This window comes from Volvox carteri (assembly GCF_000143455.1).
Source record: "Volvox carteri f. nagariensis unplaced genomic scaffold VOLCAscaffold_67, whole genome shotgun sequence".
NCBI lineage: Eukaryota > Viridiplantae > Chlorophyta > Chlorophyceae > Chlamydomonadales > Volvocaceae > Volvox > Volvox carteri.
In genome coordinates, this window is record NW_003307610.1 from 399,841 (window position 1) to 414,124 (window position 14,284).

The 14,284-nt window shown below is 56.1% G+C and overlaps 4 protein-coding genes across 4 annotated transcripts in view; 2 read left to right on the forward strand and 2 right to left on the reverse strand.

The window, feature by feature from the left end:
• The window catches only part of VOLCADRAFT_107482 (uncharacterized protein), a gene marked incomplete at its 3' end in the record, with an annotated part of 7,735 nt that extends 5,579 nt beyond the window's left edge, over positions 1–2,156 (forward strand). Inside the window, exons 10-13 of the mRNA XM_002956916.1 lie at positions 285–547; positions 914–1,084; positions 1,431–1,521; positions 1,963–2,156. Of these exons, the coding sequence (XP_002956962.1) occupies positions 285–547; positions 914–1,084; positions 1,431–1,521; positions 1,963–2,156 (719 nt within the window). The remainder of the gene's footprint in view (positions 1–284; positions 548–913; positions 1,085–1,430; positions 1,522–1,962) is intronic.
• A 490-nt stretch (positions 2,157–2,646) lies between these two features.
• On the reverse strand, positions 2,647–7,039 carry VOLCADRAFT_98023 (uncharacterized protein; the record flags this gene model as incomplete). The annotated part of the gene is made up of 4 exons (XM_002956954.1): positions 2,647–2,740; positions 4,275–4,544; positions 4,865–4,940; positions 6,964–7,039. The coding sequence occupies 4 exons, from the start codon at positions 7,037–7,039 to the stop codon at positions 2,647–2,649; spliced, it is 516 nt and encodes a 171-aa protein (XP_002957000.1).
• Positions 7,040–7,264: 225 nt separating this feature from the next.
• UNC119 (flagellar protein UNC119) lies at positions 7,265–8,554 on the forward strand. Its single transcript, XM_002956917.1, has 8 exons — positions 7,265–7,346; positions 7,425–7,516; positions 7,579–7,627; positions 7,693–7,768; positions 7,835–7,901; positions 7,969–8,085; positions 8,153–8,224; positions 8,353–8,554. The coding sequence occupies exons 1-8, from the start codon at positions 7,295–7,297 to the stop codon at positions 8,377–8,379; spliced, it is 552 nt and encodes a 183-aa protein (XP_002956963.1). The 5' UTR covers positions 7,265–7,294; the 3' UTR covers positions 8,380–8,554.
• Positions 8,555–9,762: 1,208 nt separating this feature from the next.
• Positions 9,763–14,284, reverse strand: part of VOLCADRAFT_98025 (uncharacterized protein) — a gene marked incomplete at both ends in the record, with an annotated part of 6,134 nt that continues 1,612 nt past the window's right edge. Inside the window, 5 exons of the mRNA XM_002956955.1 lie at positions 9,763–9,834; positions 10,867–10,946; positions 11,472–12,802; positions 12,951–13,690; positions 13,775–13,928. Coding sequence (XP_002957001.1) covers positions 9,763–9,834; positions 10,867–10,946; positions 11,472–12,802; positions 12,951–13,690; positions 13,775–13,928 — 2,377 coding nt within the window. The remainder of the gene's footprint in view (positions 9,835–10,866; positions 10,947–11,471; positions 12,803–12,950; positions 13,691–13,774; positions 13,929–14,284) is intronic.

A 14,284-nucleotide genomic window follows, 5' to 3' on the forward strand; every position in this document is an offset into this window, starting at 1 on the left:
AAAGCTTTATTTTTGCCCCTCTTGGTTTCCCCTTGAATTGGTTGAATGGCTGAATGGCGGGAGGTTTTAAACCCCACCCCACCCTACCGGGGTAGATATCCCCGATGCGGCATTTGTCTTCTCCGGGGGTATATCCGTCTTTCTCTGGTATCTGCTTCATTCGCCAGTGGTTCGTCTTACCCCCTTACACCCCTCCCCCCGGTGCATGACTCCGTTCGAAAGCGCATAATTAAATGGATTCGTATTCTATATCTTATTGTAACGTATCGTAATGTGCCGTACAGTTCGCTTCGCGATGGATCGCGCGGGCTTGGTGGGCGCCGACGGCTCGACGCATTGCGGTGCCTTCGACGTGACGTTCATGGCTTCGTTGCCGCACATGATTACGATGGCGCCGTCGAACGAGGCGGAGCTGGTCAACATGGTCGCCACCGCCGCCGCCATCGATGACGCGCCGTCGTGCTTCCGCTTTCCCCGTGGCAACGGCCTAGGCCTGGATTTGTCGCAGTACGGCATTACTAAGGACCTGAAGGGAACGCCGCTTGAGGTGGGGTGGCGTGGGGATTTATGGGCTGGCGGGCGGTGGTGTTAGGTGTTAGTTGTTAGTTATGTCCCGGGGGGATTGGGGATTAACGACCTGAAGAGGAACACCGCGTCCGTCATTTCTGTATCTATATATCTATACCTCTATATATGTCCGTCCTTATTAGTGATTTAAGCCAGGAGATATTTTTTAAAGTCAGGAAAAGGAGTTTTATCTTTTCATATGTTTCGCGGTCTGTCTGTCTGGCAGTAATGGGCAGTCCATGCCCGAATTTTGTCAAATCTGGCCTGATAAGTTCTAAATCGCTCCTTTCTGTCGCTGTTAAGCAATTATGTATGTATGTATGTACGTATGTATTTGCGGGTGCAGATCGGCAAGGGTGTGGTTCGCCGTCAAGGCAAGGACGTGTGCTTGTTGGCATACGGCAGCAGCGTCAACGAAGCCCTTGCGGCGGCGGAGATGCTGGAGCGCGACGGCGTGTCGGCTACGGTCATTGACGCGCGTTTCTGCAAGCCACTTGACACGGCTCTCGTGCGCATGGTGCGTCTGGTGTAATACGGGTTTGGTTGTTTTGGGGGTTAGGGGGAGAAAGAGGGGGGAAAGACTGGGTTGCTGGCGGGAGAGGTTGGGCAAGACTGTGGGGGGTTTCAGTGCTGGCGGGGAAAACCTTTCCAACACGCACCTGTACACATTTCCTGGTCTCGCCCGCTCTCAGAGCGAAAAGGCTATAAAGCCGGTAACAGTTGAAGTATGTCACAAGCACCTTGGAACGCTCTCCTCAGTGCGCTTTAGGACGCAACCCTCTACTTGCACCCTCAAACCGACCCCTCAAACCGACCCCTCAAACCGCCTCCTCCTCCTCCTCCTCCTCCCGCCCGGTGTGTAGGCTGCTCGTGAGCACCCCGTGATGATCAGCATCGAGGAGGGCTCCATTGGCGGGTTCGCGGCGCACGTGATGCAGTTCCTGGCGCTGGAAGGTACGAGAGAGGGGAAGGGAGGGAGGGTGTTGGGGCACCATTTTGGGGAGGCAGGGGTGGTTGTGTCTGGGGACTTGTTGCAAGTTCGCGTGGCGTGTGGGAGAGAGGGCGAGAGAGAGAGAGCTCATAAAAGGAAAGTAGGGAGGGGGGAATGGGCTGGGGGGGGGGAAGAGAGGACGGAGAGGCTGGAGCTGTGGGTGGGTCTGCATGATGAGCGAGTGAGTGGGTGAGTGAGTGGCAGGAGGAGGAGTGTGGGGAGGAGAAGGAGGGGCACCAGAAGCAATACATAACTCCTTTCTGAAGCGCGAAGTCTCATCAGACTTGTAGCGGGCTTGCACGCACCCATATGTGCCTAACGGTTCAATAGGGCCCCTCGCGCGTCTAAACACGCATGCTCGGTGGTTGGTGGTTGATTCTGTTGGTGGTTTTGATTCCTTGCAGGTCTGCTGGATGGCGGTCTGAAGTTCCGCCCCATGACCCTTCCGGACCGCTACATTGAGCACGGGGACTACCGAGACCAGCTGGCCATGGCGGGCCTCACGGCGCAGCACATCGCCTCCACGGCGCTCACCACGTTGGGTCGGGCTAAGGACGCGGCCAAGTTTTCGTTGTCGGCGCTGACGCCCTCCGCATAAGGGAGAGCAGAAGGGAGGGGAGGCCAGCCTTCTTGTTGTCTTGTTCGTTGTCCTCGGCCTCGGAGAGGGAGGCTGGTGTGCGGCGGGTTTCAACGGTCTGAGGAGGAGAGCCGTTCCAGCGAGCTGAGGAGTCTTTATATAAAGAGAGGCGGCGTTGATGCTCCCTTGTTGGCAGCCCCAAGTTGAGGTGGTGGTGGCGGTGGTCGGAATGGTGGGTGGATGGGTGGGTGGGTTGAGACGCGCGCTTCCTTGGGTTCCGGAACCTCGAGGATACGGGTAGGGGTATGTCAGAGAGTGTGTGTGTGTGTGCTTGGATAACTGCCCTGGAGTACGGAGTACGGCATGGAGGAGGAAAGGGTCTTGATGCCGGCACGTTATCATGGGCGATTGGAAGAGCGATTAGTGAAGTCACTTTCGTGTCCGTCACCTCCTAGCACTCACACGATTTGCGTGTTTGGATTGTGTAGACGAGGGAAACGGAGGAGAGGGCTTAGGGGGGCCTTCTAAAACGCATATTGTGATCATGGCATAATGATGATGATGATGATGATAATAATAATATCGTGAGGGGGCCGGAAGGGCGGCTGCAGCAGTGGTGGGGCAGCACGGCGGTCGATTCCGGGGGGCTGGAAAATGCCCTCTTGACGGCCTCTCTCCCTCCCGCCCTTTCGCTCTGTCGCTCTCCACGTACCATCCAACGTGGTCTTGGCGGCATGTGGTTGAACGTGGGGAAGGAAGGAGGACGCGGAGAGGGGGAGGAGGAGCGGTTTGCAACTGATCGCCTACGGTTGTGCGTTGTGTGCGCCTTCTGGATGCCTCCCCGCCATCTTGCAGCGCTGAAAGAGATCGGCTTCGGCTGCAAAGACCAGCTTTGGTAACTCTCCAGCGCCGGCAGTTTGCCGATGTGCAGGTGGCGGTGGCGGCGGTTGTAGTGGAGGGAGGGTGGAGGATGGCTGCGCACACTCAGAGCAGTTGAAAACTTAGCGAACAGGAAAATCTGCTGTTCACCGGCAAGGGGGAAAAAAGCTGTGCACGAGAGTTTTGTCTGCTAGCTACCATCCATTAACATACAGCATCAGATCAGTCATTAAAGTAGGTTCTATGAAGTCGCACAACAACACAATGTCAACAACACAATACGAAAGTCTTCTCAATAGAGCAGTTGTTAGCTGCAGTAGCTTTTCACCTGGGGGGAAGGTGTGGTTTTCAGGAAGCGGCTTGGAAGGAGGGGCTCTTGGCTGGCTTTTGGTCTTTCTGTAATATAACAAAAGTCCTTTTATGGCTCCCACCGAGGGGGGCCCGCTGATGCTGATGCTAATGAGCTGCTGAGTGACATGTGGTGGTTGGAAGTTATGGAGGTTATGGGGGGAAAGAGGCCCCGTGTTGGGTCAGGCCCGTCAAGTCGAGTTTCGTCCTCTCCTTACCTAAGTCTGTGGAGAGGTGGTAAGTCAGCGCCACGGTTGGAGGCTTCCCCTGCCATTGAACCAGCCTCTGGCGCTGTCTTTGGCTGTGTCGTTGGTTTAAATGCGCTTGCGGTGGTGATGGGGCATGTGGTTGGTACTTTTGGGGGATCCCTGGACCGCAGATCTGACCGTCCAGGGATCCGCGGGTGAGTCCTTGAGCTATTATTTCCCCTTTCCCCCCCCGGCCCCCCGGGCCCCCTGGATCTTGAAGGTTGGGGTTTTGGTGGTGATGGGGGGGAGTGAGTAACTGGCTGAAAGAAAAAACACGGAGTGGTGCTTTTGGGCTGCAGCTGTGTTTTCCCCTTCTACTCCATTCTCGTATTTCTATTTTCATGTCATTACGTGTATGTTGATCGATGTGTGTCTGTATCTGTATTGTATCTCCTCTCTCTATGGTGGATCCAGTGGTGCTGGCTGCGTGTAAATCCTGCTGCTGCTTGTGTGTGTGTATGTGTCTCTGTCTATGTGTGTGTATGTGTCTCTGCTTGTGTGCCGTGTGGGGTTATGGGAATTTTCCGTGTCGTGTTCGCGGGCTGGTTAGCCGGCTCCCCACGGGGAAAATGTCCTGCCTGTGTCATGACTCTACTTGCATTGCCTCGTCGTTTTCCCCTGGGGAGGAGTCCCGATACCATCCTGTAATATTGTATAAGCGCACCTGGGTGTGCGCAAGGAAAAATATCTATCAAAACAGCGAAGAGAGATCTTTACAGTATTCGCTGTTATGGTCTTCAAGTCGTATCGAGCCGTCGCCTTGCTTTTTGTTGGCGTCTCGTCGACGTATTTTGGTTGTGCCATCATCATCATAGGTCTTGCGTGGTGAGGTCCCCTAGCCTGTGTAGTCGCTGTGGCCTTGTGTAGCGAGTAACTCATCACACAGCTGGTGTGGACAGGCTGGGAGATGGCCGAAACCAAAACTCCCAACCTCCTGAGGTTCGACACCCAGCGGCGGCGGTGGTGCGGTGCGGTGCGGGTGTGCATTAGCTGCCGCCATCTGGGCGTCGTCGGCGATGATGCCGCGTTCAGATTTAAGCGACGAGTTGCCGTGCAGTGCACCAATTACGTGCGCGGATTTGGCTTGTGTGCTTGTCTCTTATCTGTCTCTGTTTGTAATAAAATTTTATCGTCCTGGGAAATGACGGTTGTTGGTTTGCTGGCGCTCTCTACCTCAACACACACCCGCACCCTTGGAGGAGGTCTCAGGCATGGTCGCGGATGTGTACAGCAATATGTACTTCAGGTACTTACTGGTGCGTCGGACAAGGATGTAATTTTTTTAAATACGTCAGCCATGTGCCTTTTGAACAGCTCTTGTGTTCAGCAACTGTGCATGTGAGGGCGAGCCGGCGGCAAAGGTTTAGCACGCGCCTCAACGATGTGGCAGGGCCGGGGCGTCTGCTCAACCGTTAGGGAGATCAAGAGGGCTCAGCTGGCTATGAACTTCGAAACAGGGGCTGGATTCCGTTTAAATTTTGAATAACGGATTCGGTGTTCACTTGGGCTCGTCAGGTAGGACGTGCGAGGGGGAGAGCAGAGTAAACCCTTGCCATGTTGCCGTACACTCCATGGCGGGGTGCGGACTTGACTAGGTGCGTCTTGGTTGGGTGGGACTGTTCACTGTCCTGTGCGTTCTTTCGTGCGCAGTGTGTGTGTGTGTGTGTGTGTGTGTGTGTGTGTGTGTGTGTGTGTGTGTGTGTGTGTGTGTGTGTGTGTGTGTGTGTGTGCACATATGTGTGTCCTGTGCAAATTTTGAGACTCGTGATCGTTCTTGCTTCCAAGTTAATTGTTCCTCTATGCGTCTGTGGAGGCAAATGTCGACGGTGGGGACGGTGACTCTGAAGTCGCCTGCTGAAACCTATGTTGCTGCTACTGCTGCTGCGGCTGTTGCTGCTGCTGCTGGTACTACGGTTACTGCAGCGGCATCTACTGCTGCTACTGCCACAGCGCAAAGTTGTGTTGCGTTGCTGCGAGGAAAATAATACATGCAGCTACGCAGCCGCTTCAGTCGTATCAAAGAGGGTCAGGTCAGGAAGGAGGAGGGAGGGCAAACAATGCTCAGGCCAGCAGCAGCACAATTTCCAGGAGCTGGTCAGAATCAGAGCCCCACGTCGCGCGCCCCATGCCGACGACTTCCTTGGTCAAAAAACATATAATAGCTCGAAAGAGGATTTCTGGAAAACGGAACGATTGCGGACCGGGACTAAACGTCGCCTTTGCGATTTTGTTGATGTTTTGACCTGATACGCGAGGCAATTTCGGCTGGCTGTTAGCCAATCAAGGTGCTAAAGAAATCCATTGCGTAACATGACGTGAAGTGCATCATCGGTCCCCTAGCTGATTGACGCGTGGTTGATCTGATCTCTGGCTGCTGTGGGGGATCCTGAAGGAGGGGTTCGGACAACCAGTCATGAAGTGCTGGGCCAGGAGGAGGGCCATATTCAGTTCTTCAATTAAACAGGACACACCTAAGCTTCCCGGTTGAGGTGAAGGTGATTGCGAGAGAGGAAAGAAATGAGCAACTCGAAGTGTAACCGAGACGTGTACGACACCCTGTAAGCTTCGGACACAAGGGATGGAAGGTACTGGTAGCTGAAAAAAAAGCTGTAAGAAATCGAATATATGATGCTTGTTGCCCTACAGGATGTCGTGTAGGTATATCCAAGGTTGTTTGAGTGGTTTGGACTGTCCAGGTGATATCTACGATTTCGGAAAAAACGGACGTGGCTACTGTCCTGGACATAATCCGAAAGTCAAAATCAGGGAAGTTTGGGGAGGTTTGCACCATGTCATCTATCCGTTACCGAAGGGGAAACGACCGCACTTCATTCAGCACGAGACTCGACAAACAATAACGAACCAGTTTCGGCTCGGCTTGCCATTTGACATCAATTATTCTCCCGTCGGGAAGTGATCGCGAGGGTTCGCAGAGCCATGTTCATGGGCTTGTATAAGGTGCGTGTCAATTCTCTTGCGTAGGATTGCGCAGGTGCGGTGTGTTGCTTTATTCCGGTTGGCCGTGAGGGGATGACCTTAGGACGGTGATGGCACGGCAACATGGTGTCTCCCAGAAGACGCGCACACTCGCGCACATCCAGTACTTTTGCACAATGCCTGAGGGCCTGCATGGATTGGCTTTCTATGCCGTACAACATTGCAACTTCAAAAACCCAAAACAGTTGCGCAATTTGTGTTACCGATATTGGAAAATATCACCAAACAGCAGAACGCTGCAAGATACGCAAAATCGCAGCCTGGTGACGTCAATACAGTGTCCAGCTTGCTGCAGCGCGTTATGTCGTATAATGCTTAGTCAGCCACATGCTGCAGCAGCGTAGGCGTTGACTTACATGGCGAAAATTTCTTCAGTCTATAATAGCGAGCTTTGCAGCGAGGGCGTGCAAAGAGCAGGCTGTGATTCTGCATAACAGTGATAGATGGGGTAAAACGCCCATAAAGCAATGGGGAGAGGCAATGAGCGGCCATAACGCTTTTATGGGAAGTTTTAAGACTCATGGACGCATAAAAAAATGTCGTACATCGTACATATGAAATGGGCGCAAAGTTTCCATAGTCTTAGCTCATGGATTGAAATTTTCTCGTATTGCGTCTCGACGAACCTAAGTTTGTTTGCGTAGAAACCGGGACTCACTAAGAATTTCGTGCCGGGGGACTCACAATATGTCGAACATTACCCCGGAAGTTGTGTTGTCATACGACAAGCCAACCAGGGGTAAGAACTTACTTTCCACATGAATTTGCGGTAGCTCTTCGGAGCCTGGACTGAACCGACATGGCCCTTCCTCGCAAGGTTACCTTTGTCCTCTGAGCGCAAACACCTACGGGATAGAGTTCCTGAAGTTCGAAATTAAGGATTACGACACCAACCGTGTGGTTTACCAGGTAGGCATGTTCAACTCGGGTCTTAGGGTCAGTATGGCATTCACGCTTGTTCGCTGGAGCAGGTCGCCCGCGAGCCTGACCCCGAGCCGCTGCCGGATACGCTTGACCCTGGTAAGGCATGCTGGTTTGTTTTACAAAAGCTCGGGGCTTGGCTGACCTCGGGGGCGTTGGTGCAGAGGTGGAGAACTTGATCCGCAGCGTAAAGTACACATTCCCAGCCAGCTTCCTGAAGTTCAAGACCGTCAGGACGCTGTAGGTTGAGCTGTTGTTGTGGAGATATCATCGGGCTCCCTGCTGACGTGCTGACAACTATTGCAGACTCGAGTTTTGCGTTGGGCCACAGCCAGTAGGCAACCTCCGCATGATTGAGCGGCATTTCTTCAAGGTATGCGTGTGCATTTAAGCTTGATTATGATTTTCGATTGAGGGTTAAAACTTGTTGTTTATATCAGGACAAGTTGGTGCGCTCCTACGATTTCGAGTTCGGCTTCTGCATTCCCAACAGCACGAACTCCTGGGAAGCAATTTACGACGTTCCAGAGCACTCCACAGCAATGGTGAACGACTACGTGAGTCGTGGTTATTCCGAAACGCACACCCTTGCCGTGGCGTGACTATGGGAACATGTCTGTGCAGGTTACCCATCCCTTTGCACACAAGTCTGACAGCTTCTACTTCGTTGACAACAACCTTATCATGCACAACAAGGTGCGTTGTATCGAACTTGCAAACGGCAGCTGTCTTGGGCCGGGCTCGTCACCTCGTCCTGCCCCCCTCCTGTCTTAACTGGTGCCGCATGAATTCGACTGATCTCGCCCCTCATCCTTCGTGCCTAGGCTGAGTACCAGTACGTCAGAGAATAAAGGACGAGGGAGCAGTGCATGGGGCCACAGCGTTTTCAGTGTGTGGGGCGCCGCAGCGGCGCATGGCAGCTGTTGATTGCAGCGGATGGCAGGCTGGCGTAAAACCCATAATTAGGCATGTAGGTTAAAACGGGATGACAGCGACCATGTCGGTGCTGCGTGGTATGCGGCGGATGGCAGCTGTCAAGAGCATGGAGCGGGGCTCCGTCGTCGCAGAGACTATATGGCCGTCTCCCCCCGCATGAATGGTTTCACACAAGCCAAAATGCGGAAAACAGACGGGAATGGGAAATTGAGCGCTCGGAAACTCTTCCCGCGATGGGATGCTTCGGGTGTGGCGCAGAGTGGGAAAGCCATAATAGTTCCGGATGCCGTTCATCGATACAACTGTATGGTTCTGAACGGCGCAAGAAATTCGCTTGCGTGGCTTTGAGTTTCAGCGAATATCGCAGTGCCGTTACGAAGCCTTCCCCTTCCGGCTGTGGCATTCACCAAACGGCGCCGTGGCGTGCGATTTGCATTGTTAGCTTGATGTCTGTTTGCAATGTCCGTGTGTTTGTTGGTATGCGTAAAATTACCAGGATTTGGGGGGGCTTATTCGATAGGGTTGAACCACGAAGGGACTGGGTTGCTGGTCGCTCTTGACGGGGTGTCGTTTTGACGGGGATTGTCTCGGATTCAAGGGTTGGCACGAGTAAATAGTGCGAAGGTGCATATGATGCACGCGCTTCATAGTCCAACTTGCATCGATGGCAAGAAAAACTGAATGTCGCATTCATAACCGCTGTTTCCCCGCGGCGCTTGCAAGCGGCCCGACACAGTACCTGTGTGCGGGAATGCGTCTTGTCCTTGTCACGTACATACAACCACGGCGGTGTCCAGCTTGCGACGGAACGGAAGACGGCTTTGCTTGCTGTAAAGATTCCTTCTACAACATTCCAAACACGGCGTTCCAAATCAATAATTAGAAACCCAGATGGCGGAATACACAAGCTGCATGTCTGTTGCATGCGGTGTGCAATAAATGCAGGCAGGGCAATAGACGGCCCAACCTGCTTGTGAGGTCGTCGCAACTCGATTTGTCACACGGGGCTTGTATGTGACATGCTGCATGATTCCAATTGGCATTGCTCAACAACAATCTTCCTAAGTCCTAAGCGCTAACATTATTATCCTGAGTGCTCTACTGTGCTGTACATACTTCCGAAAAACTAACTACTGAAACAATAACTATTTGGACGCGTCTCTTTCCAACGCCACCGCCGGCTGCCGCACCACAGGCAACATCTCTGTCCTCTGTGCTAACGCTCGCCAAGGCAACAACCCTACACTAACTGCTAAACAGCTAACCTATTCTGAGCGACAGGTCCCCCAATCGGGATATCACGTGCACAGTTTTGCCCGCAGCGCCTGTAGTTCCTCCAGGCTCAGGTTTTCCAGCTCTCGCTCCAAAACCTGGGGCACGAGGCGGACAGAACGCGGATTGCATTTCCGGTTATAATCCGGGTTGAGGTCTTAACAACCGCAGTGGAAGCTTCGTTGAAATAATCGTTTCCAGGAAATGCAAGGGCATGCACCATTTCTCAGATGTGAAAACCCTAAGTCGGCCATTCCTCCCGTCATTACCTGACCCACGCATTAGATCCACATCTAAATATACAGAGCTACGTCCACAAGGCATCGCAGGCATCGTTCTATTTGCGCTTTTTCATCGCTCCGGCCTAAGGGCTACAGCGACTGGCATCGACTGGCAAATCCACCTCCTCCGCCTTCTTGCTTCCCTGGACGACTGCGCGAGGAGCGTCCAGAAATGAACGGACACGACGAGCAGCGGCCCTCGTCGCTTCCGTAATGTTCATCATGCATCGCGCACCGGAGCTAACGGAAAGCGCATTTCCCTCTCCGTTATGGGCCGTGGGACGAAGATATTTTGCTCCTTGCAAGTCAACGCGCAAATCTCCTTCCCACAACGCATATCGGCCTCTAAGAGGGGGATCTGTTTAATCCTGCCAACGTTAATAATCCAACGTCCTCATTCGGCGCCAGAATAAACTAGCTACTTGTATCTAGCTACTTCTACCTGGTCTGACCTGCAAAGTACTGCAATATACAGTAAAAAATTCCAAGTTGAACCCCGACATCGTCGGAAGCATGAAATTTAAGCTAGCTGCTGAGATTTGGAATTGGGTTCACAGTTGATGGAGCGAGATTCGCACGCCGGACTGGTGACGATTGCTGAACCCTCTGTCTCTGCGGATGTTCGGGTGACTGGATGAGGAGGGATCCTAGAAGGCAGGATCAACTGCCCTGAGGACTTCCAGTTCGTATGGCAGTGAAGTAAAATGTGTGGTAAAATGGTGAATGGTGCTGTAGGGTGTTCAATTCTAGACATCACAAATGTGTTCGTTTTGCCCGGAAGCCTACCACTCCATAACAACAACAACAACAGCAACTTTTCTCCCCAGCCGTTTCTACCTAGCTACCCACCTCAGGTGTCGATGCAGCGATGTCCTCCAGCACCAGGACCATGGGGGCCGCCTGGCGGGTGATGCGGATCGCGCCCGTGGCTGCAGTACACCCACAACACCCACACACAAACGTACATACATACATTTTTATACCAGTACCGGTGAGAAATGCGGCGGTCTGGGAAGTAACCAACACGTTGGAGGTAACATTAGAACGGATGGCGACGGCGGCAGTGGGGGCGGTGGTTCGGGCGACAGGAGGGACGGCGACGCTGGAAGATTGACGATGGCAACACAGGAGGTTCGTTATTGGCTAGTCATATGTGAACAGGGAGGCAGAGCATGACAGGGAGGGGCACGGCAGATGGTGAAGCAAGGGGGGTCTAGGGGGAGGTGGACGCGTGACCGCATGATTTACTGCAGCCCCCAAACGCGCCATCATCGCATCCCGACTTGTCATCTTCGTTCGGATCGGTTCCCCAACATTTGGGGGCCTTTGGCGGGACCTTCTCCCCCCCTCACACACACATACACACACACACACATCCTCCCCCCCCAACCCACCGCACCCCGGCCCTTTTCCCCCCCCCCAAAAACACACACGCACACATAGAGGGAGCTCACCTGGGCGACTGAACACGTCGATTCCCCGGGATGGGGACCGCATCACCCCGGTATCCGGGCGCTGATTGGCGGCAACGATAGAGGCCCAGGCGGAATCCAGCTCAGGATCAGGATCCAAGGCTTGCAACGGTCGCAGCGGAGCTGCAACGTCGACGTCGACGGCAGCTGCGGCGACGCCATCGCCGGCGCCTTCTTCACCGCCGCCGTCCAACTCCGCTTCCTCCGGAATGGCCCGCAGTGTCGTACGTCTTTCGGAGCCCCATGCGCTGATGGCGGGCCGCCTGATGTCGCTGCTGTTACCGACTCTCGCGGCAGCGGCGGCGCCGCCGCCGCCATCGGCAGTACCCGGCGGCGGACCGGAGGCGCCTGTCGGCGCGCCGCCGCGGCTCCCTGGTCGCGATCCGCTGCTCGTGGACGGTCGTGGCCACTTGTCGTCGTACACTGACGGATCGCGGATACCGACGCTAATTGCACTCCCGCTGAGTAGACTCCCCCGCGTTGAAGCTCGTGAGCTGGTACGGGAGTTGGCTGGCGGCACGTTGCCGACAGCCCTGCCGTACATATACTCTACATCCCAAGCCGGGCCCTGCACCGCCACGTCCGCTGTGGCCGCGTCGTCGCCGACTGGTCCTGCGGTGGGGCGGCGGCTGAGGCCGGTGACGGGGCGGTTTTGTGCGTCGGCGGCGGCGCCGCCAGCCACTGGCGCCGCCGCCGCGGGGGTCGCCATTCGCGACATCAACACGGCTGCGACCTCCGGGCGCGACGCCGCCAACGCCGCAACTACAGACCGCAGCTCCTGCGCCGTCAGTTGCCGTACATCTTGCTCCCCGCCCCCGGATGTAAGGCCCGGGGCGGCCGACAGTCTGGCGAAAGGTCTGGATTCTGCTGTTGCCGTACGCCCGGCCGTGGACGAGCTGATTCCGCAACGGGACTGCGGTGGCGGCGCGGCAGCGGCGCTTGCAGCGTGCGGCGCTACCGTTGCGGTTCGCGGCATCCGTACGACAAGCGTGTTCGTCGTGTCCAGGGGCATGGAATGCGTGAGGGGGTTTGCGGTTGTGGGCCGCAAGGCTCCGGCGCCGTTGGCGGCGGCAGTCCACGGCCGCAAAGCTTCACTGGCGGCAGGGCCGAGCGCCGCCGCCGCCGCTGCCGCCGCCGTCGACGGTACGACAGGGGAGCCCGTCCCCGAGCCGGCCGCCGACGCAGCTCCCGATGCTCCATTACTCGGCGAGCCGCCCAGTGCGACAGCCGCCGTTAGCCCAGGGACGCCGCCCATCGGCAGTCGAATGGATCCCGGCTTGTACGGCACCGTGATGTGCGGCATGACTTGAGGCCTGCGGTGAAGCCGGGATCCAATTTCTTGAGTCGTTATGTTGGTTGTGTGCTTTGCTGAATGTTGCTTTGTGCGAAGGGAACATAACCTATACAACGACGCCGTTACACGCAGCCAGCCGCCAAATCACGTCCCAGCCCCAATCATACCTTGACGGTGACGACAATCCAGCAGGCGCAGCTGCCGCCGTCGTAGAGCCGCCGCCGCCGCCCTGGTGTGATGTCGTTGGTCGTAAAGCAGCTCCAGCACCCACCGCCGCTGGCCCCGCGCGGCGCATCACAAGCAGGCCGGCGGGCGTCGACGGCGGCGGCTGCGACGGCGATCCCAGAAGCACCGCCAACGCCTCCGGACTCAGTGCCGCAGCCGCCGCCGGCGGCGGCGGCGGCGGCGGCCGCGGCGGCGACGCCAGCGTGGCGGGAGCTCCTGACGCCGCCGTACCATTCACCAACGACGCCGTAAGCCGGGCACGGGACCGTGGGCTCATGGGCCATACGCCGGCGGCGCTTCCGCCGGCGGCGGCGGAGGCGCTGCCGGCTGACGGCGGCCCCATCGCCGTCGTCGTACATGACGTCCCGGCGAACGGCGCGGAGGATGGAGCTCCGGGTCGGCGGGGGCGGTGTAGCTGCGCGAGTAGGCTGGCGGGCAGGCCAGGGTGGTTCCGTGCCGCCTCCCTTATCTCACGACTGAAATCGGCACTTGCACTAGGACCACCTCCGTGTACGGCACTGCAGGGGGGTAGCGGCGACGACGATGACGACGACAATAACCCTACGTGCTGGTGGTTGTGGTGGTTGTGGTGGTTGTGGTGGTGATGCGTGCTCGAAGATTGATGCGCCCCCGCCGGCGTTGCTGGCGGAAATTGTGGATCCGTCGCCGCGGCGGCTGCCGTCTGCGGCGGCGACGGCGGCGGCGGCTGGGAATTGTGGCTTGGCAGCGGCGGCAGACGGGGGGTAGACGGCGCCGCCACCCGCACCCTGGACGCGGCGGCCGCCGCTGGCGGCGGCGGCGGCGGCGGCCCTACCGCGCCGTTGACTTTACTGCCTTGGTGCTGGTGTTCCGTACTTGCCAGCGGCAGCGGCAATGACGCCAGTACATTGCGTGCAGCGGAGGGCTTCATCACAAGGGGCCTGCGTGGTGCCGTACGCAGCGCCGAGACCAGTTAGGAGATCGATCGCGGTAAGAAACGCGAACGATTCTTACCGTGTTTTGCTTAAACAAGGTACACACTGCTAAGCTGGAGCTTAATTTGGCTACGGCCAGTATAGGCATCGAAAGCTCATGCCTAGCCCAAGACATTCATATAAACTGTGACATGTGGCCACAAAGCCATTAAGGGGAGTTTCGTGATAGGAAAAAGGAAAAAGGGAACCGGAAGTAATCGGAGCCTGCCATAAAACGCAAGCTCGAGCATGACTTAGCAGGGCATGTGGGAAGCGGGTTTTGCGTGACTAACTTGTGTGGTGGGTGGGTGGGAGGATGAGGC

What these genes read in the sequence shown, in the direction of transcription:
- UNC119 (XM_002956917.1), top strand. Translation starts at nt 7,295, where the DNA reads ATGTCGAACATTACCCCGGAAGTTGTGTTGTCATACGACAAGCCAACC. An exon ending in GCCGGATACGCTTGACCCTG is followed by an intron (nt 7,628 to 7,692) that starts GTAAGGCATGCT and finishes GCGTTGGTGCAG; the next exon opens with AGGTGGAGAACTTGATCCGC. An exon ending in TTCAAGACCGTCAGGACGCT is followed by an intron (nt 7,769 to 7,834) that starts GTAGGTTGAGCT and finishes CAACTATTGCAG; the next exon opens with ACTCGAGTTTTGCGTTGGGC.